This window comes from Aythya marila, assembly GCF_965140915.1.
Source record: "Aythya marila genome assembly, chromosome: 29".
NCBI classification, from domain to species: Eukaryota; Metazoa; Chordata; class Aves; order Anseriformes; family Anatidae; genus Aythya; species Aythya marila.
In genome coordinates, this window is record NC_139070.1 from 1074752 (window position 1) to 1095593 (window position 20842).

The 20842-nt window shown below is 45.1% G+C and overlaps 3 protein-coding genes across 3 annotated transcripts; all 3 read left to right on the plus strand.

Moving 5' to 3' along the window:
• Positions 1–1512: 1512 nt before the first annotated feature.
• On the plus strand, positions 1513–16390 carry LOC309888589 (uncharacterized protein; the record flags this gene model as incomplete). Its single annotated transcript, XM_082781006.1, has 2 exons — positions 1513–1804; positions 16035–16390. The coding sequence occupies 2 exons, from the start codon at positions 1513–1515 to the stop codon at positions 16388–16390; spliced, it is 648 nt and encodes a 215-aa protein (XP_082637132.1).
• LOC309888473 (feather beta keratin-like) lies at positions 5613–5909 on the plus strand (the record flags this gene model as incomplete). Its single annotated transcript, XM_082780796.1, has 1 exon — positions 5613–5909. One exon carries the CDS (start codon positions 5613–5615, stop codon positions 5907–5909), a length of 297 nt encoding a protein of 98 aa, XP_082636922.1.
• On the plus strand, positions 9422–9718 carry LOC309888469 (feather keratin 1-like; the record flags this gene model as incomplete). The annotated part of the gene is made up of 1 exon (XM_082780791.1): positions 9422–9718. One exon carries the CDS (start codon positions 9422–9424, stop codon positions 9716–9718), a length of 297 nt encoding a protein of 98 aa, XP_082636917.1.
• Positions 16391–20842: the final 4452 nt, after the last annotated feature.

Below are 20842 nucleotides of genomic sequence, written 5' to 3' on the forward strand. Positions count from 1 at the left end.
CTGAGATTGGCCCTGCAGTGTAGGAGTCAGCAATATGTGCTTGTAGCCCAGAAACCCAATTACATCTTGGGCTGCATGAAAAGAAGTGTGTCCAGCAGGAAAAAGGGAGGTAATTGTCTCCATCTGCTGTGCTCTACTTCACCCAGAGTACCATATCCACTTCTGGGTTCCCTGGTACAAGAAAGACATGGACCTGTTAGAGCAGGTCTAGCAGAGGCCTTGAAAATGACCTGGGAGCTGGAGTACCTCTGCTCTAAAGGCAGGCTGAGAGAGTTGGGCTTCTTGAGCCTGGAGAGGAGAAGGCTCCAGGGAAACCTTTTTGCAGCCTTTAAATATCTAAAGTTGTCTTGTAAGAAAGATGGATAAAGACTTTTTACCAGGCACAGCAGTGACAGGACAAGGGAAAACAGTTTTAAATGGAAAGACGGTAAGTTGAGAGGGGATCTAACGAAGAAAGTTTTCACAGTGAAGGTTGTTACACACTGGAAGAGGTTGTGCAGAGAAGCTGAGGATGCCTCAGCATTGAGAATGTTCAAAGTGAGGTTGAATGGAATATGAGTAACCGGATCTGGCAGAAGATGTTCCTGCCCAAGGCAGAAGGTTGAACTAGATGATCTTTAAAGGTCCCTTCCAAACTAAGCCATTCCCTAACTTAAGATTTTATTATAGCATCAGGGGGAACAATTGATGATGCTGGCCCTCCCATGTGGAAGTCCAGGTGATGCTTCAGGGTTAGGAGGAAACCTACCCCAAACATCAGGACAAGTGTTGAAGCAAGGCCCCAAAGGGCAAGAGGCTGGCATTCCCCGACGAGGTTGCACACTCCTCATCACTGGCTGCATCATCTGCTTGTGCTGACGTGTCACGTCTCCTGGAAAAAAATATTTTGGCCTCTAATCCTGTGACTTGAAAGAAGACTCCATGGTGGAATGGGCATGTCTTAAGCAAGGAAATGAAAAGGGAGCGTTGCAGGGAACAGAAACAAGACACCCATTCCTTTAATTGTAGTGTTTTACATACAAATGGGCTTGCTGTAACACATGCTGCATACATGGTGTGCCACTGGGCCTGAGGCTGTCCGAGCCAGTTTAAAAACCCATCCAACAGCAGGCTCCATCATCCACTGCTCTTGCCTTCTCCTCCTTGGCGAACAAGGTGAGCTGCAAGTGCCTTCTCCTCACTCCCCTCATTCTCTTCTTCTCCCCTTGGCCTTCTGGCCTCGACCAAGTCTTTGCCTCCATGTAGCTCTTTGTGTAGTCCTTGCTCCTTGACGCTGCTCCCTCCGTCACTGTTCTGCTTGCCAGTGAGGGGGGAGGTGGGAGAAGGTCTTGGGCTGTCTCTGCAGAGAACCTTGGGCACCCAGTTCCCCAATCCTCTCTATGTCCTCATACACCATTTCCCTGCTCCCCAGACTGTGCCTCCTGTCTTGGCCAGCAGGCTGTCAGGCTGCTGCTGACATGCTGCGTGTGCTTTGCCTGCCCTCTCTCCCAGGTGCGCCTCCATCCCGCAGCCATGTCCTGCTACGATCTGTGCCGTCCCTGTGGGCCAACCCCGCTTGCCAACAGCTGCAACGAGCCCTGTGTCCGGCAGTGCCAGGACTCCCGTGTGGTGATCCAGCCCTCTCCCGTGGTGGTGACCCTGCCCGGCCCCATCCTCAGCTCTTTCCCCCAGAACACCGCTGTGGGATCCACCACCTCAGCTGCCGTTGGCAGCATCCTGAGTTCTGAAGGAGTGCCCATCTCCTCTGGGGGCTTTGGCCTCTCTGGCTTTGGTGGCCGCTACTGCGGCAGAAGGTGCCTGCCCTGCTAAAGCCCACGAGGACATCCAGTGAGTGCATCGACCAGGAAGCCCGAAGCCAGGTGCTGGACTGAGGACGGAGCTGCTGGCCAGAGTTTCCAGATGGGCTGAGCACCCTCGTGGCCTCCTGCAGAGCAGAGAGGGAAGCCAGGGTGCCAGCCTGTGTTGTCTGGAAACACAGCCAGCAGACAGCTTCTTCTTCTTGTGCTTTCTTTTTTTCATCATGAGTCCTTCTTGTCTCCTGCTTTCCTGTGCCATGGGTTCATCTGGAAGCAAGTCAAGAGTGTCCTGTTTCTTCTTCCTGCCATCTTCTCAGGGAGGAAGATGTGCATGCTGTTGTGGTGAAGTAGGGTCTTGCATGACAGCTGTCCTTGTGTCAGACTTGGCCGGATCCCTTCCATTGTGAGTTGCTGTGATTGCTTCTTCAGACTCATTAAAGTTTTTGCTTCAAATTAATCTGAGTCTCCTTATGTTCCTTTTCTATTGGGATGTTCAGTGGATCTCTCCAGTGAGAAATGTGATGTCTTGGATTGGAAAAGCATGAGAGAATATGGTCCTAATGTGGATCTCCTTTGTTCCTGTAGGAGATGAGTACCCTTAAAGAATTTGGTCTTTATAAGAGTCTAAGAGAGGTGGACAGATTTGTACTGACAAAGTCTTAGAATCATAGAATTAAAGAACTGGGTTTGAAAGGGACCTAAATATATCTTTGGGTCCAACCCCCTTGTGAAAGCAGGTTCCTTAGAGCAGTTTGCCCAAGTAGGTATCCAGACTGGTCTTTAGTGTCTTCAAAGAAGGAGAGTCCACAGCCTTCCTGTGCAGCCTGTTCCAGTGCTCTGTTGCTGTCACTGTGAAGAAGTTCTTTTGCATGTTGGTGCGGAACTTCCTGTGATCCATTTTGTGGACACTGCCCCTTGTCCTGTCCCCACAAACCACTGAAAAGAGGTTGGCCATATCCCTCTGTCTCCTACACTTAAGGTATTTATAAACATGAATAAGATCCCCTCTCAGTCTTCTTTTCTAAAGGCTGAACAGACCCAGGTCTGTCAGCCTTTCCTCATAGGTGAGATGCTCCTTGCCCCCTGAGGATGGTGACCCTGCCCGGCCCCATCCTCAGCTCCTTCCCCCAGAACACCGCTGTGGGATCCACCACCTCAGCTGCCGTTGGCAGCATCCTGAGTTCCGAAGGAGTTCCCATCTCCTCCGGGGGCTTTGGCCTCTCTGGCTTTGGTGGCCGCTACTGCGGCAGAAGGTGCCTGCCCTGCTAAAGCTCACGAGGACATCCAGTGAGCGCATCGACCAGGAAGCCCGAAGCCAGGTGCCAGACTGAGGACGGAGCTGCTGGCCAGAGTTTCCAGATGGGCTGAACACCCTCGTAGCCTCCTGCAGAGCAGAGAGGGAAGCCAGGGTGCCAGCCTGCGCTGTCTGGAAACACAGCCAGCAGACAGCTTCTTCTTCTCGCGCTTTCTTCTCTTCAGCATGAGTCCTTGTTGTCTCCTGCTTTCCTGTGCCATGAGTTCATCTGGAAGCAAGTCAAGAGCATCATCTTTGTTCTTCCTCTCACCATGTGAGGGCGGGAGATGTGCATTCTGTTTTGGTAAAGTGGGGTCTGTCTGACAGCTGTCCATGTGTCAGCTTGGACCTGATCCCTTCCTCCAAGTGCTGTTTCGATTCTTTGTTCAGATTCATTAAAGGTTACACTGCAATGTAGTCTGAGCCTCCTTATTTTCCTTTTTTATTGGGATGTCCAATGAAGCTGTCCAGGGAGAAATGTGATGTCTTAGGGTGGAAACGTGTGGGCGGATATGGTCCTAATATGAGCTCCTCCTTGCAAGTTGGATTTGACTAGTCTTGAGGCATATATCCATTTGTGGAGAGGTGGAGTGGTGTATGTTGTAAAACATAACGAAGTATGCTTGTGCAGGCCAGTAAACAACTGGATGATGCTCTGATGGTGGATTACCACTCTAAAGATATTGTTTTGCTCATGCTTCCTCCAAGCACACCTGTGAAAGCCTCAAAGATGAGAGAGTCCCAAAGAAGTCAAAGGGACAATGAGCATCTAGGACAGCAGTGTAAATTGATGTCTAAGCCCTGCTTTGATCTTGTGCTGTGGATATGTATACTGTCTAGGGGAGTGAGAGGGAAACATGGAGGATGTTTTCTGTCCTCTAGGGAGAAAATCAGAGTATGTGATATGTCCGGAAAACCTTGCATAGGGCAGGAATGGAGCAGAACAAGTATGATCTCCCCTGGTAGAAATGTCCTGTGGTGAAAAGTGTTATGTCTTTCAGGGTACTACGTGTGCATCCCTGTGTCCTGAAGCCAAGTGGGTCTGGAGAAGCCCTGCAGGACCCCTCCAAAAATCCCATTCTGATGCTGTGCAGGCTAGGCTGTGCCTGGGTTGGTCCCAAGCCAATGATTGCTTTGTCCCTCCACCCTGGCCTCAAGCTGGGGAGACCGAGGTTGTGGTAGACCAACAGCTCTGTTCTCAGTCCCCCCTTCCCACACGCTTGTCCTCCGCAGGCAGTGCTGTGCTCCTGCCGCTCTGATCCTGCCTCAGGCAGAGTTAGGGGCACGTCTGGTGCCCTTGCTCATCTGGCTGCCCTTGTGAGGACTCCCAGAGCATGCGTGCTGCTGAGCCGGGTGGGTGGGGTATCCTGGGGAAATCCTACCAAATATGTGCTTGTGCCTGCTGTGCTGTCAGTCTGGACAGCCAGAGCGCAAAGACATGGGCAGGCAGAGTGATGTGTACCGATTACTCAGCATGTACTTTTGTTATTGAAGCTCTCCAGTAGAAAGTCTTGGGACAGCAGCAGCCTTCATTCCCAATTTTTGGAATTAAGATGTATAAAGCAGGAAGGTATGAAGGAAAGAAGTACGATTACAAGAGAAGAGCCAGGCACATTTCTCCCAAAAGCAATAGTTAATTTGACGGGGAGTCAAAAAACAAGACTAGAGGAGCCCTGCCTAGAAAAGTAATGTTTAACTCAAGATGAGGGCATATTATAAAGGGGAGCAATTGTTGTGGCCAGACTTTGAATGTAGAAGTCCATCCTGGTGCTTCAGGGATGGGAGGAGAACAGCCTCAATCATCAAGATAAATACTAACACAATGCCCCAGAGACTAAGAGGCTGGCATCCCCTGGAGTGCTAGGACACTCTTCATCACTGGTGGTACCATTCTTGTGCTGACGTGTCCTTTTTCAGACATTTTGGCCTCTAATCTTGTCACTTGAAAGGAGCCTGCCTGATTGAATAAGCATGCCCTAAAAAGGGACATAAAAAGGAAGTATTGCAGGTAACATAAACAAGACAATTTCTGTAATTGTGATGTTTTGCATGGAAGATGAGCTTCTGGTAAACACATTACAATTGCAAAGGATGCTTTGTACCTGGAGCGTTCTTGTCCCGGTATAAAAACACATCCAACAGAAGGCTCCATCATCCACTTTTCTTACCTTTTCTTCCTTGGTGAACAAGGTGAGCTGCAAGTACCTTCTCTGCACTTCCCTCATTCTCTTCTTCTCCCCTTGGCCTTCTGGCCACGACCGAGGCTTTGCCTCTGTGTAGTTTCAGTATGGGCCTTGTCCCTTGAGGCTGCTCACTATTCCGCTTGTCACTGCGGTGGTAGCTTGGAGAAGGTCTTGGGCTATTTTTGCAGAGGCCCTTGGGCCCCTCCCTGTCCTCATACACCATTTCCCTGCTCCCCAGACTATGTCTTCTGTCTTGGCCAGCAGGCTGTCAGGCTGTTGCTGACACGCTGCATGTGCTTTCCCTACCCTCTCTCCTAGGTTTGCCTCCATCCCGCAGCCATGTCCTGCTACGATCTGTGCCGTCCCTGTGGGCCAACCCCGCTTGCCAACAGCTGCAACGAGCCCTGTGTCCGGCAGTGCCAGGACTCCCGTGTGGTGATCCAGCCCTCTCCCGTGGTGGTGACCCTGCCCGGCCCCATCCTCAGCTCCTTCCCCCAGAACACCGCTGTGGGATCCACCACCTCAGCTGCCGTTGGCAGCATCCTGAGTGAGGAGGGAGTGCCCATCTCCTCCGGGGGCTTTGGCCTCTCTGGCTTTGGTGGCCGCTACAGTGGCAGAAGGTGCCTGCCCTGCTAAAGCCCACGAGGATGTCCAGTGAGCGCATCGACCAGGAAGCCCGAAGCCAGGTGCCGGACTGAGGACGGAGCTGCTGGCCAGAGTTTCCAGATGGGCTGAGCACCCTCGTGGCCTCCTGCAGAGCAGAGAGGGAAGCCAGGGTGCCAGCCTGCACTGTCTGGAAACACAGCCAGCAGACAGCTTCTTCTTCTTGTGCTTTCTTCTCTTCATCATGAGTCCTTGTTGTCTCCTGCTGTCCTGTGCCATGAGTTCATCTGGAAGCAAGTCAAGAGCATCATCTTTGTTCTTCCTCTCACCATGTGAGGGGGGAAGAAGTGCTTCCCATTGTGGTGAAGGGGGTCTGACTGGCAGCTGTCCTTGTGGCAGCCTGGACTGGATTTCTTCGACCACGAGCTGCTTTGATTGCTTCTTGAGACTCATTAAAGTTTATGCTGCATTGTAATCTGTGTCTCCTCATGATACTTCCCTTTTGAGATTCTCAGCCACGCTCTCTAGAGGGAACTGGGATAACGTAGAATCTAAAGTTGTGGTTAGCCCCCACATCCTCTGTGTGCCTACAGTCCTGTTTCTGAAGCACTGAACCAGTCCCGCAGGGCTGCGCAGGTGCTGCTTGTATGTTTGCCAGACAATTCTGCAGCATTCAAGTGAGGGATTTTGGCGAGTCCCTGTCTCACCCTTGCCTACGAGAGCAAGGAGAGGAAGAAACCCTCCTGGATGAAGCTGTTGTGCCTTCCTGACCTTCTGCCCCAAAATGCAAGAGAGCCAACATCAGGGAGGGAAGCAACATGGCTTGAGAGTGGCTGTTTGGTCCAACTACACCGCGCTCTGGTGATTGCTCCTGCCACAGGGGAAACAAGGGAAAACAAGCTCCATAGCCCTTCTTCCCTTATGCTCTAGTCCTCCACAGGAGATGCTTTTGTCTGTGTCACCCACTCCTGCTTGAGGCAGAGTGAGGGGCACCTCTCATGCTATCCCCTGTGCTGGGGAAATCCTATGATGCCTTACACCACAGCTAAAGGCCTGCATTCTCTGACCAACCACTGGTATGAGGCAAAGCCCTCAGCCTTGCTGTGCAGGAAGACTCTCAGGAAACATGCTCCTTGTCAACATTCCTGAGCCACCTCGAGCTGACAGCAGGAGCAAAGTGCAGTGAAAAGCTGATACCAGGGAGGGAAGGCAACAACTGCAGCAGGCAATCAGGGAGCGCAGGGTGCTGCAAGGCATTGCAGCTTTTTTGGGCAGACCCTGAGGTGCGAGACATGTTTTTCCTTGGAAAATTAATTGAAGCTTCCTTCCTTTCTTCTTTTGGGGTAGATGCAGCTGGTGTCCTATGTCCCAAGTGCACAGGAGATTTCTTCCTCATGCATATGAGTTGTCTGAGTGCAGCAGAGGCCCAATGGCCCTCATCAGGCTCACCTGGAGCCTCCCACCACACCCTCTTCCCATTGACCCTGGTGCTATAGTTAAGTTTTGTCCTGAGCCTTTGGCCCCCCCTTCAGATCCGGGTCATCAGTGTGGGTTGCCTGCTCTGTTGCAGATTTGCTTTTGCCTGCCCCTGGGTTGCCTTGGTAGGGCTAAAGTTGCCCAGTGGTTTCCCAGCTTTCCCTTGGGTCTGTCTGTGTTACTTTTTCTGGGCCTGGTCAGCAGTCTTTGGGCCCCGTGTTGACCCTGGTTGCTGTCACTGGACCTGACCCTGAAGTGTGGACTGTCTTGTCATCAGTCCTATGTCACCTGACCACCGAGCTAGACGCCTGGCTGAATCTGCCTTCCATCTCCTCATCTTCCTTGGTCAGGTGCTGTACAACGAGGGCCATTGCTGGTATAGCTGATGCCCTGTTGGCTGTGTGGCCTTGCTTGGCTCCTGGCTCCCATTGTGTAGGCAGCAGGTGGCTCGTACTGAGCTGTGACAGCACTCTTTGGGATAGATGTTTACTGTCATCATCAGGGTAGTACTGTGCACCTTCAAAGCTTTCCTCATCTTCCTAAATGAGGAATTTGGTCGGGCCTCTGTGATTTGACAGTTGCCTTTGTCTGCTGTCGTCCCAGCCTCATTGGGAAGGCGTTTTGTCCAGCCCTTGGGAAGACGGCCTGGCTGAGGGGCCTGAGCTGTGTATGCCTAGTATTCCTTGCTGGGCAGTCGTGCCCCCAAGAAACATGCTGCTGGTATGGCTTGGTGTCACCCCTTGGCACACGTCCCCAGGGAGGTGCTGATACCTGCTGCTGCCCAGGCTGCCCTCAACGGCACTCTCAGACCTCCCTGGTTTTTGGGCAGGGTTCTGTGTTGCACGGAAATATGGTCACATGTTTGCTGGTGTGTACTGTTCTGTCGGTATGTGGGGTCAAAGCAGAATCTGAGGCGTGGAGATGGGGAAGGAGGAAAGGAGCTGTGTTTGTTGTCCAGTATGGGGCTTTGTCTGCAGGAGACATCCCGGTTTAACAGGAGTGGGCAGCAGGAGCGAGTAGTAGAGAGAGAGCCATGTCCGTGTTTCTGAAAGAGGCCTGCTGTGGTGACAGGGGACCTCTAGTTGCTGGGGACAGAGGGGAGAGGAAAACCAGTCAGGCTTTTGTCACCTGAGAGCAAGGCTTGATCCCACAGAAGGGCTGAGGCTTGATGGCAGAGCAGCCATACTTGGAAATCTGGTGCCTAAGGCAGCCTGAGCAGGTTGATAGGTAAAGCAAAGGCTGTACCTGCTCTTTGCTGATGAGCCTGGCTGGCAGTCTGACCTTTAAGGGTGGGTTTGCATGGAAATGAGTACCCATGCATTTAGGACAAAGCCTGAAGGAAGCTGCAGGAGGGTGAGAGGCTGGCACCACTTGACAATTTGGCCATCTCCTTCTTTTTGCCTTCATCTTCTTCCTGTGCTTTTGTGTCACTTCCCCAGAAGCATTTTGGCCTGTAATCCCGTCACTTGAAAGGAGCCTGTGTGATGGAATGGGCATGTCCTGACCAGGAAAATGAAAAGGGGTCACTGCAGGGAACATAAGACACCCATTTGTTTAATTGTGGTGTTTTGCATACTTGAAGGTCCTGTTGGTAAACACATTAGAAATGCAAATGGTGCCTCTATGCCTGGGGCAGTCTGGACTGGTATAAAAGCCTGTCCAACAGCAGGCTCCATCATCCACTGCTCTTGCCTTCTCCTCCTTGGCGAACAAGGTGAGCTGCAAGTGCCTTCTCCTCACTCCCCTCATTCTCTTCTTCTCCCCTTGGCCTTCTGGCCTCGACCAAGTCTTTGCCTCCATGTAGCTCTTTGTGTGGTCCTTGCTCCTTGACGCTGCTCCCTCCGTCACTGTTCTGCTTGCCAGTGAGGGGGGAGGTGGGAGAAGGTCTTGGGCTGTCTCTGCAGAGAACCTTGGGCACCCAGTTCCCCAATCCTCTCTATGTCCTCATGCAACCTCTCTCTGCTCCCCATACTATGTCTTCCATTGTCCAGCAAACTGACAGGCTGCTGCTGACATGTGGTGTGTGTTTTCCCTGCCCTCTCTCCCAGGTGCGCCTCCATCCCGCAGCCATGTCCTGCTACGATCTGTGCCGTCCCTGTGGGCCAACCCCGCTTGCCAACAGCTGCAACGAGCCCTGTGTCCGGCAGTGCCAGGACTCCCGTGTGGTGATCCAGCCCTCTCCCGTGGTGGTGACCCTGCCCGGCCCCATCCTCAGCTCCTTCCCCCAGAACACTGCTGTGGGATCTTCAGCATCTGCTGCCGTTGGCAGCATCCTGAGTGAGGAGGGAGTGCCCATCTCCTCCGGGGGCTTTGGCCTCTCTGGCTTTGGTGGCCGCTACAGTGGCAGAAGGTGCCTGCCCTGCTAAAGCCCACGAGGATGTCCAGTGATCGCATTGACCAGGAAGCCCGAAGCCAGGTGCCGGACTGAGGACGGAGCTGCTGGCCAGAGTTTCCAGATGGGCTGAGCACCCTCGTGGCCTCCTGCAGAGCAGAGAGGGAAGCCAGGGTGCCAGCCTGTGCTGTCTGGAAACATGGCAAATACCTTAATCTTTAAATAACTGCTTCTGATTACTTCTGTTGCATTTTTACTTTGCTTTGTGTAATCCTCTCTTTATGAATAAGTTGAGGGTACTTAATGCCTCAGTAAGGAAAAGCAGTGTCTTGTCTGTGTTCCAGTGTTAATGGCTTCCTTCCTTTACATAAATATTTACTTTGCTTTTGCATTGTGGAATGTTTGCCTATCTCATTAAACTGAGTCTGCATCTTAATTTGAATTTCATTGTGTTTTGTTCTCTGCTTCCACCCTTTTGGGTGGAGTAAATCATTATATGGTAAAATCTATGCATTTATTAAACCATACCTTCACAGCTGAATTCGAGAATTTAATAGCCAGCAATAATCAACACTAAGTTTTTTCACCATTTACTCCATTCTTGAAGCATTTAACTGGTTTTCTTGCTAGCTTTTTCATTTTTTTCCACATCCATGTGGAATGTTACTTTTGCAACCTTTCACAGCGATAACTTTCTCATCTTGTCTCATAGTTTTCTTTGAAACTCTGAAAATTGCAAAGTGTGGAGTAGCTTCTCAGAACTTATATTTGTCTGGGATTTTGTTTGTTTGTTTGTTTTTATTGACATGAATGCTACTAAACTCTGAAGATCTAACCATGATAGGCTTTGAGGCAAACTTGTGATCTTGTCTCACATTTTCAAGACTGAAATGATTGTTCACAACCCCTAAGAATAAGAAGACTCTGTATGATTTAGTCATTAATAAATTTTTATGGTCAACTTCCACGTTCTCTCTTTCAAGCCTTAAACAAAGTAGATCTTATTCCTTAGCTAATCTGTGCAAGAACTCTAATCCACACAGAAAAAATTATGTGGGTGAAGAACTAGTTAAATGGCTGTGTTTGTCTTAACAGATTTTAATCCTGCTTTCAGCTAAGACTTTTCTCAAAGAATGTTGAAACCCTGCGCTTTGTGTGCTACTGAGTTTTATCAAAAAATATTAACAAATCCTTGTTTTGTCTAGATACAAAACCATCTAGATATGCATCTGAGCTCTTAATTGTATCATTAAGACAATCAAGACATTAAGACAACCTCGTTAGCTCCAGTGGCAAAGCAGTGTGGGGTCCAGTATGACACAGAACAGGAAAGCAGTAAGAAAGAGTAGCATCTAATTTCTTATGACTCTAAAGCTTGTGGAGAGCTTTCTCTTTAGGAGCACAATAAGTTCTATTTGAAAATGGAAGTGCTGAAATAAAAACAGCAAAGGAACCAGGCTGAAGTCACCAGACATTCAGGTTCAAAGCTGGAACTAGCCCAATATCCAATCATTGGTGGTAAAAAGGCAGATGTATTCTTTTCAAATGTCCTTTCCTTTCCTTTCCTTTCCTTTCCTTTCCTTTCCTTTCCTTTCCTTTCCTTTCCTTTCCTTTCCTTTCCTTTCCTTTCCTTTCCTTTCCTTTCCTTCCCTTCCCTTCCCTTCCCTTCCCTTCCCTTCCCTTCCCTTCCCTTCCCTTCCCTTCCCTTCCCTTCCCTTCCCTTCCCTTCCCTTCCCTTCCCTTCCCTTCCCTTCCCTTCCCTTCCCTTCCCTTCCCTTCCCTTCCCTTCCCTTCCCTTCCCTTCCCTTCCCTTCCCTTCCCTTCCCTTCCCTTCCCTTCCCTTCCCTTCCCTTCCCTTCCCTTCCCTTCCCTTCCCTTCCCTTCCCTTCCCTTCCCTTCCCCCAAAGTTGCAAAATTAGGAAAAGAATATTTAATTTAGAGATAAGATGGCTTATGGCCTTTTTTAGACTGTGGCTCGAGGCAGCAAAGTATAAGAGATGAAAAGTCAACAGGTGTTAGACTGAATAGAGCTTCTGCTGAAAAAAATCAATTCCATGAGTGTATTTAAAAAAAATAAAAGAACAAATGTATACATGAATATATGGTATCCTATCAAAAGAACTGGTGTGATTGAGGTAATTAGTTATTCACCCAGGTCTGTGGGGAATCACTGATAACACTGATATACATCAAAAACTTTCTGTTTGGGGGAAGGTAGGTGTCTTTCTATGATGCAAATAGACACATACCATAAAGAGTATAGAAATGTGTTTCAGAAGAAGGAACTGCCTAGCTTAGTGGCCTGTCTTTGACAACAGCATATGCTGAAAAGTGTGTTTTGTGGTTCTTCTTCTGAATGAAATAAATGAAATAGATTGGAGATCTAGCCTCTTCCATAAGTGTTTCAGTCTTTGCCTTGAAATACTTGTTGATTTTAAAAAAAGAAATAATCTCCTAGAAGCCTTTAGTAAATGTGGCATTAGAAACATCCTGAAGAATGTGAATGTCTGTTTAAAACCAATGTCTCCTTTATATGTTGAGATTGGAGAAATGGATACAATAACTATGATTATGACTTTTTACGAATTTCTCAGACTCTTTGAGACTACTGAAGCATCTTTTTTTTTTTTTTTTCATGACTTGGTTCTCACATAGATTTATTTATTTATTTATTTTCAGGTGGAACCTTTTTTGATAATGAAATTATTTTTAGTTTTCTAGTCTAGGTTCCTTCTGGCGCTGCATGAGAAGCATACTCTGTCCATTTAAAATTCTTTCATCTTCACAATTTATGGGTTCAATTAATTTCTGGTACTTCTATACTTACTCCATTAATGTCCATATGAAATGAGTAAAAGCCCAGTCTAATAAATCATTCTTTTCAGATCCTCAGCAATTTGTTACCTTACAGGTGTCTTGGAAGTACAATCTAAGATCGCATTCAAGACATTTATTAAAGTTCTTTGTGTGCAATTCCCTGCCTGACCTAGTTAAGAACAATTGTCATTTAACTTGTTTGTCATTCTTAAAATTTCCAAAAAAGGCTCCAAGCCTCCTGGGTAAGTTCTTTGAGCCAACCAGTGCAGTCTGAAGTCAGGCCACCATCAGAAGACAGTTCACAAGTCTTCTTGAAAACATTGCTGTGATCTTTCATGAGTTTGTTTTTAAAGTGAGTTATTATATCAAATAGAAGCTGTTGTGTTAAAAGAAGGAAGAAGAACAGAAGTGCTGAAAATAGTATTTATGAATGTTGTTACATGTTTTACAGGAAAATTAATTCTCCAAGTTGCCAATAAGAACCTGCTGCTATAGATAACTTAAAGAACTTTAAAAAATGTAGGTGCCACATATACGTTTATGGATTGATATTGTTTAGGTCTGGAAAGGTAGGGAAATATTTTAGTCTAGGTGGGTCACTTTAAATTATATTACTGAAATATGAAGAGCAGTTTAAAATTGCTAAAACATTGAATTGTTCTTTAAATAATAGTTCAGAGCTGGTTTTCATAGAGTCCATTAAAATACAGACGGATCCCTTTTGTGAAGCTGGGTGGCAAAAGATGATCCAGGCTGACAGATTTTGAAGACATCCCATTAGGTGGATTATAAAGGTGATCAAACCCCATTATGTATCATGAGCAGTTTGATAATTCCATGAATATGCACACTGTTAATGAAAATTGTGAAGAAAAATGCAAACATAGTAAAATCTTGCATATGTATTCCACTTGTGCAATGAATCTACACCAGTCTGGAGTACCATCACTGCTATACTGAAGTCTGTAGCAAGGGGAATAACTATGATGGCAAATGGCTAATTCTTGTGTTTCCTTCTCCCCCCCTTCCCCCCCCCCCCATAACTTCACTGTTAAAGTCCTGTGAGGATGAGAGGATAATATCTCAAAATAGTTTAAAATTCATATGTCTTCAAGATGACTTATGAAATGCTCTTCATATTTGTTGTCTGAGAAGATACAGAGGGGAGTTACAGGTAACTGAGAAATCAAGTTCAGAACCAGTCTGCAAACGTCCCCAGGTGATAGCAGCTGCACCTCAAACTATGACACCAAAGTGTGTGATACTATCTGAATTAGAAGAGACCATTCCTAACCTTTGTGTCTTGTCCATGGTGAAGAAGCAAAATCCTGTACAGATTTGAATCTGTACTGAAAAATGCGAATTACCCTAATTCACACCAGAAAAACTATCTGCTGCTGTATTTCATCATACTGTTTCATATAACAGTATTTTTGTCTGAATTTCACAATGGGGTCTGGTTCTTTCTCATTGGATTTGGTGGGATTTTGTTTCATGTGTGCATATGGTTGTGGGTTTTTTGCAGGGCCTTGAGAAAACACAAAAGTTCAGTCTAGATTGTTCTTAAGCTTGATTGAAGTCAGAGCTTTGCAGCCATTGGTAGAGCACAGAATTTGTTGAGGACTTACATTCATATTCTTAATAAAAGAAAAAAAAAAAAAGGATGATAATTTATGTATTCCATAAATTTTCTTTAATCTTTATCCTGATGACTGAAGTGTGTTGAATGTACAACACATACATTCTGTTGTGACTGAAAGGTGGCACTGGAATAAATTTGTCCCATAATACCATAAGATGAGAGAAACTTGTATGGCAGAATATTCATGTCAGAAGATAAGGAAATGAAAACAATAATAAACAGTAAGGAAAAGGCATTTAATCAGTTGGAAGCATTTTGCATTCAGGGCATACTTGTTGGTAAATAATTTCATGTACAAAGGATGTCTGCAGTCCCCAGGCCATCCAAGACTCAGTATAAAAGCTAGCTCTACTCAAGGTGCTTCCTACCACTACTTGCCATTTTCTCTTTCGTGAACAAGGTTAGTTGAAATCTACTTCTATTTTCTGAATTCTTCCTTCCTAACAGTTTGATTACTGTACTTCTTCCTCCATAGTATTCAGCTAGCTGCTGTTTTGGGGGAAGTGGGTGAGTGGGGGGCAGTGGGGGGTGTTTTTTTGTTAAAGAAGTATTTTTTCAGTGTTTGAGTTGCAGGGACTTCTAGAGGCCAGGCTTGGCTATATAGATCTTTGAAATTCTCATATATATTTATTTAAATGTATGCTTTCAGGTATGCTAAGTGACTTAGAAAATCCCAATACTAATAATATTAGAGATTAACAAACTGAATGGTTAGAATACAGAGATCTATATGCCCAGGAGAAAAAGTGTATTTTATATATTTAAGGGTCTGTTTCATCACCTGTAATGCTTGAAATTTCATCTGGGTTGACAAGAAGAGAAAATAACAGTGTTTGTAAGGGCTAAATTTATCTTCAGAAATGTCCAGAAAAATCTGGTTCTGTGCTGTTTATGTTGTAGGAGGCTTCTCCAGTGTTTGCATTTTTGTTATGACAGATCTACTCCTGGGCACAGTGGGAAGTAGGAGGGTAAAAGGAACCATATTATCAAGGAAGCAGCTGGAGAGCAAGAAGATTAGGAAGGTTTAAAGCAGAGGCTTGTGGGTCTTAAAATTCAGTTACGTTGAACCACAAGATTTTGATATCTAAATAATACTTTCTAAATGAGGAAAAAAAGAAGCTGTATACTGAGATTAGAAGCATTCACACTGGGTTTAACAAGGGTATTGATTCTAATACTATAGTAATTAATATAGACTTTAATAGGACAGATATCAAAATATTCTGCTTGGTATCTTATAGCTGCCAGGTTTTTGAAATTGTAGGTTGCAATGACATCTCCCTCAAGTTTAAAGAAATGGTTTCAGGGTCAGCGAGGATAAAGAAGAACAAAAATAGAGGAGAACTGAGCACTCAACAGACTGAGATAGACATAGGAGATAGTGAAATTTGTGTTTGTTGGAATGGTGGAACTGGTCACAGGGAGCATGCAGGGACTGCATGGATTTCTCATGGATGGACAAGTCATCTGGGACAAATTTCTAAACAGCTCAGCTTCAAGTATGCCAAATGGCAGTGAAATTTGTACATTTTCCTAGGTGAAGTTGGCATCTGGAAAATTACTACTTCTGAAATGCTTTTAATACTTAGGTTGGATCTCAGTAGTGTCTTTCCAGACAGCAAATCAAAACGCTAAAATATGTCATGAAACAGGTATGTCTCCTTTTGTTCTGCTGCCATTTATTCCATTGGATCACCAAAAACTGATAAAGGACTTTTTCAGCCTCCATCTTCTTGTAGAAGTGGTTTTACTTCCTCACTTGACTCTTGAAAGGTTACCTGGAAAGCTCCAGTGGTCCTGGTACCTGAGAGGAGTAAACAGTAAACTGCAATATGACTCCTATGCTGCATTTGTTCTGATCCTGTATTTCAGACTTGCCTCCATCCTGCAGACATGTCCTGCTATGAGCGGTGCCCTTCCACACCTTGTGGCCCAACCCCACTTGCCAACAGCTGCAACGAGCCCTGTGTGCGACAGTGCCAGGACTCGACAGTGGTGATCCAGCCCTCTCCTGTAGTGGTTACCCTGCCCGGCCCCATCCTCAGCTCCTTCCCCCAGAACACCACTGTGGGATCCTCGGCATCTGCGGCTGTTGGGAGTGTGCTCAATGCTGAGGGAGTCCCCATCTCCTCTGGGGGCAGCTCCTTGGGATATGGGAGCTTTGGCTATGCAGGCCTGGGCAGTGGGTACAGCCGGCCCTACCGTCGCTACAACACCTACCGCAGCAGTTTCAGTGGACCATGCTAAAGCACGAGGAGCAAGCACAAAGAAATGACCAGAAACACTGAAGCACGACCTGATGCAGGAGAGAGCTCATGGCCATGGTTTTCAGATGTGATGTTAGGCACCCACAACTCCACCTGAAGTGCATGGAGCTGTGGGAGTTAGTCATTCCCTAAAATGAGGCCCCTGTTCTTGATATGCTACTTTATATTTCTAATCAAGTATGTAATTCTGCTACCCACTGCTGTATTTGATACTGCCTGGTGCTAAACATACTTTAAACAGTAGATGGGACTTGATTGTCAAGGTGTAGTCCTACACTGAAAGAAGAGCTCTGTCTGTGGGACACATCACCTTTTTTCCCTTATTAGAACCTGTTGCTTTGCAGTATTTTAATGCACTCTTTAGTATTATTAAAGTTTTATCATATTCCAAGTCTTCTGTTATTTTTATTCCCCATCCTACCTTACTTTGTAACTTTTTCTAGGTGAAATTCATCACTGTAGATCATCAGTACCAGGCAGAGACATGATATGAATACTAGCAGAAACACCGATAAGAGGAAAAGAAGATATATTTAGAGGTTGAGATCAAAAACATATCTTATATTGCAGCTGAAATGCATATTGATTCCAGAGTTATTTATTGTAATATTTGACTTTCTGCATCTCTGTCAGGAAAGTTTTCTGAAGACAGGAAGTATTTTATTATCTAACAATGACATACTGAGTAATGCATATCTAATCTAGCCTATAATTATGTTTGTTTTAAGGAATCCTGTTGTGATTCACTCTCAATAACTCTGACCTAGAGCTGCAGGGTGCAAAGAAAGATTAACCATCAAATCACTGCTTGAATGCTTGAATTCATAAGGTCGAATATGAACAGCAGCACAAGTCCCAAGGAAGGTATAGACATAGCTTTTTGTGAGAGACAGAACAAAACCATTTGGTCTATTTGCTTGCTACTTACTGCAGAAGTACTGTCTATTTTAGGGCTCCTAATAAAAGCCTGTCTTTAATGTCCTGTCTGTAGCCCTACAGAATTCCAACAGAAAACACATGGAATGAAGCATGCTAAAAATTACAGGACACTGGTAGGCATCAAAACCTTAGAAGTTCTCTCAAATAAATTATTTGTGCTGAAAGTAAGTACCTGAGATTAAAAACAGCATTGCACAGCCACTGAAGCTACTAAAGCAATAGATTTTTGGAAAGAAAAAAAAAAGAAAAAAAAAAGAAAAAAAAAAAAGAAAAAAAAAAAAAGAAGGCGTTCTCAGGTAGGGAAATGTTTTAGGCATTCAATTAATTCTAGTTATCAAACAAATTCTATTGCAGCTGGTTGAATGGTCCCCAAGACTTAAATTGTTCCAGGTAGTTAAATTGTTATGTTTATAGTTTATGCACCAGTCTAGTCTCATCCTGGCATCAGATGAAAAGCCTTCCTCAAAGCTTCTTTCATGTCAAAGACTTGTGGATCATTTAAACACTTCATACTATTACATTCACGCCTGTGAAGTCAACATAAAGATGATACAAATTTTAGTTCATGTAAGTAATTTGTCAGCTCTGGCAATTTGGTAGTTCACCAGCCTAATGGGAGCACTCTGTCGTTATACAAAGTGTTTTAATTGAGTGCATGGAATGTGAAAAGCCATCACTGATCCATACATGAGAGCTGTTCAGTCCTGGTTCACCAGTCTTAGCAGTCCCAAAAAGCAAGATCTGAAGACTCACAGCATTTTAGGTGAACTTTACTAGATGCCAATTAGACTTAACTGGCAGAATGTCAATTGAAGTATTTCCAGGCTGTTTCTAAGATATTATATACCCTCCAAGGAAAGGAGGATATATATTTTGTGTTCTTAGAGGGAAGAATGAGGAAAAGTTAGCATTTTTTGCCTACCTAGTTTTAAGGATGAAAAGGAAAAAAAAAAAATCCCCAGGCGAGTGATGTCTTTCAGTTACTCTAAGGAAATATGTTTTTAAAATTTCTAAAGTAGTATGTGAGATAGAGATTTTGTGAAAAGGGAAGAACGTAGCAGCTGTAGGAAAGGAGAGGAAAATTTTCCTCTGGAGAATCATTAAAATATTTAGTTATAGGAATTTACAGAAATCTTCCCTTCCCTTCCCTTCCCTTCCCTTCCCTTCCCTTCCCTTCCCTTCCCTTCCCTTCCCTTCCCTTCCCTTCCCTTCCCTTCCCTTCCCTTCCCTTCCCTTCCCTTCCCTTCCCTTCCCTTCCCTTCCCTTCCCTTCCCTTCCCTTCCCTTCCCTTCCCTTCCCTTCCCTTCCCTTCCCTTCCCTTCCCTTCCCTTCCCTTCCCTTCCCTTCCCTTCCCTTCCCTTCCCTCCCCACCCCTCCCCTCCCCTCCCCTCCCCACCCCTCCCCTCCCCTCCCCTCTTTCTTAATCAAGTTTGACATTTTTAAATAAAATCATTTCTGAAGGAGTGCGCTTCGAGTTACTTTGTGAAGTCCTTTGAATGATCTTGACTCACACACTTTGAAATTAGGTTATTAGCCAGGTGATGCGAGAGCTGAGATCTTGTCATGTACCTTGAAATTTAGGTAGCATGAAACTTTGCATATTTGAGACATTAGTGAAAAGCTATTCTGAACTTTGAAGTCCTTTGTTCTTCTGAAGACCAAAACCAACCTACGTATAAAGATACTCCTCATTGAGAGTTAATTCACATCTCTTGCTGGAGGACTGTGACGCTAAGAGAAGAGACCTGATCCTTGCTCTTTGAATACTTTTCATCTGTACAAATATTTCTGTCAGGCCACTGCAGGCTGAAGAGGTGAAACAAATCACATAATGATAAATATCATGGAGAAATGCTGGGTGCAATTTCTACTGACGCTGTAGTTTAGCTCAGGCAGAGAACTGCCTTTAAGAACCAATAACTGAAAGCAGTCTTAATATCCATATTCCTATCTAATTTGATGTGAAAATTGATGTACATCCCTTTGACTTGCTGGGATTTCATGTAGGACTAATGTTGATTCTTCAGATGAAAGATTGCAGAAATCAGATAAAAAATTAGAGGCAGTTAATAAAGTCTCTAAAGTAATAAGATCATGCCATGACACTTTTTCATTAAAGTGTGATTGTTTGACCTTCACCTGGAAAAAGAAGCTAAAAAATACAGTCCTGTGTGTATATTAGCTGTGTTTGTACAAACTGGGGGAAAAAAGTATGGGTTAGCCCACAATAAAACACTCCAGAAAGTGTTTTATTGTCTCTGGTCAGCAATTCTCACTGGTCTTAATTTTCTCTACCTTTTGCAATACTCATGGAAATTTGGTGCTCTTCTCAGCTGTATGTTTGTGTGGGGTTGAAATAGTGCAGAAATGCAAAATTTGGGAATATATATAATGCATCACATCTTGTGGTCAGACTGACCCCTTGAAATGGAAATGGTCATGAGCCCAAGCTCGCATCTCAGAGCTTAATGATTGTTCACCTAAAGGAGTGAAGTCTTGAATAAGGACTCTGCATCACATACGCTCCCCTTAAGCAGTGTCTTGACGACAGAAATGAAACATAAAATGTACATTGGCCTTAGGAGACAATATAATTATTGCTGTAATTCAAATGAATCACCACAGTCTTCCAAGGAATTAAATGGGTACTCATTGCTGAAGATGAAAGCTTTGCCTGTACTGGAATGTGAGTGTAATAAGGGGAGGGGAAAAAGAGAGAAATACCAAAAGAGATTTTGGGAAGAAAAAAAAAAAAAAAAAGTTAATCAGTTTGGTGGATTTTGCATGCAAAAGTATGGATTGTTAAATAATTTCATGCATAGTATATGTCTCAGGTCTGCAGGCAGTCTGGAATGCAGTATAAAAGCCTATACAACACAAGACTCTTCCATCCACTTCTCTTGCCTTATTCGCTCAGGTGAACAGGTAAGTCTGAATCTACCCAGTGTCTTTTTAAATGCTAAACTGTGACTTTGATGACTGCTTTTTGTTGTTCTTAGTTCTTTATAAATATTGCTAGGTGTTTTTTTTTTTGTTTTGTTTTTTTCCTTTTCAGGAGGAAAATTAGAAAGGCTTACTTCTATCAGACAGAAAGGCTTTATTTATTTGTGAAGCAGGGTGTAATGATGCAAGACTTAAACTTCAATACTGGCAATATTGTCTCTCAAAACATGCAGCTTCATGCTCCATTTTAGAGGCTGGTGCTAAGCTAGCCAAAGGATCTGGCTGGAAATACGGTCTTGTCTTAAAATATAGGGACTAGCCCAAAAATAAACCTATTCTGAGTTCCAGGATCCATCCCAAGTCCTCTTTTCCACAGGCAGGAGAGCTGAGATCCTAGGAGACTCAAATACATTGAATTTGAACTAGGGCAAAACTTCTGACCAAGAAAATAATCCTTTTTCCCACTCCATGTCTGCCTGTTCTGGTCATATGTACTTTGGGAGCAAAGGATGCATCTAAAACACTTTTCTACAATTCTGAAAATGCTTCT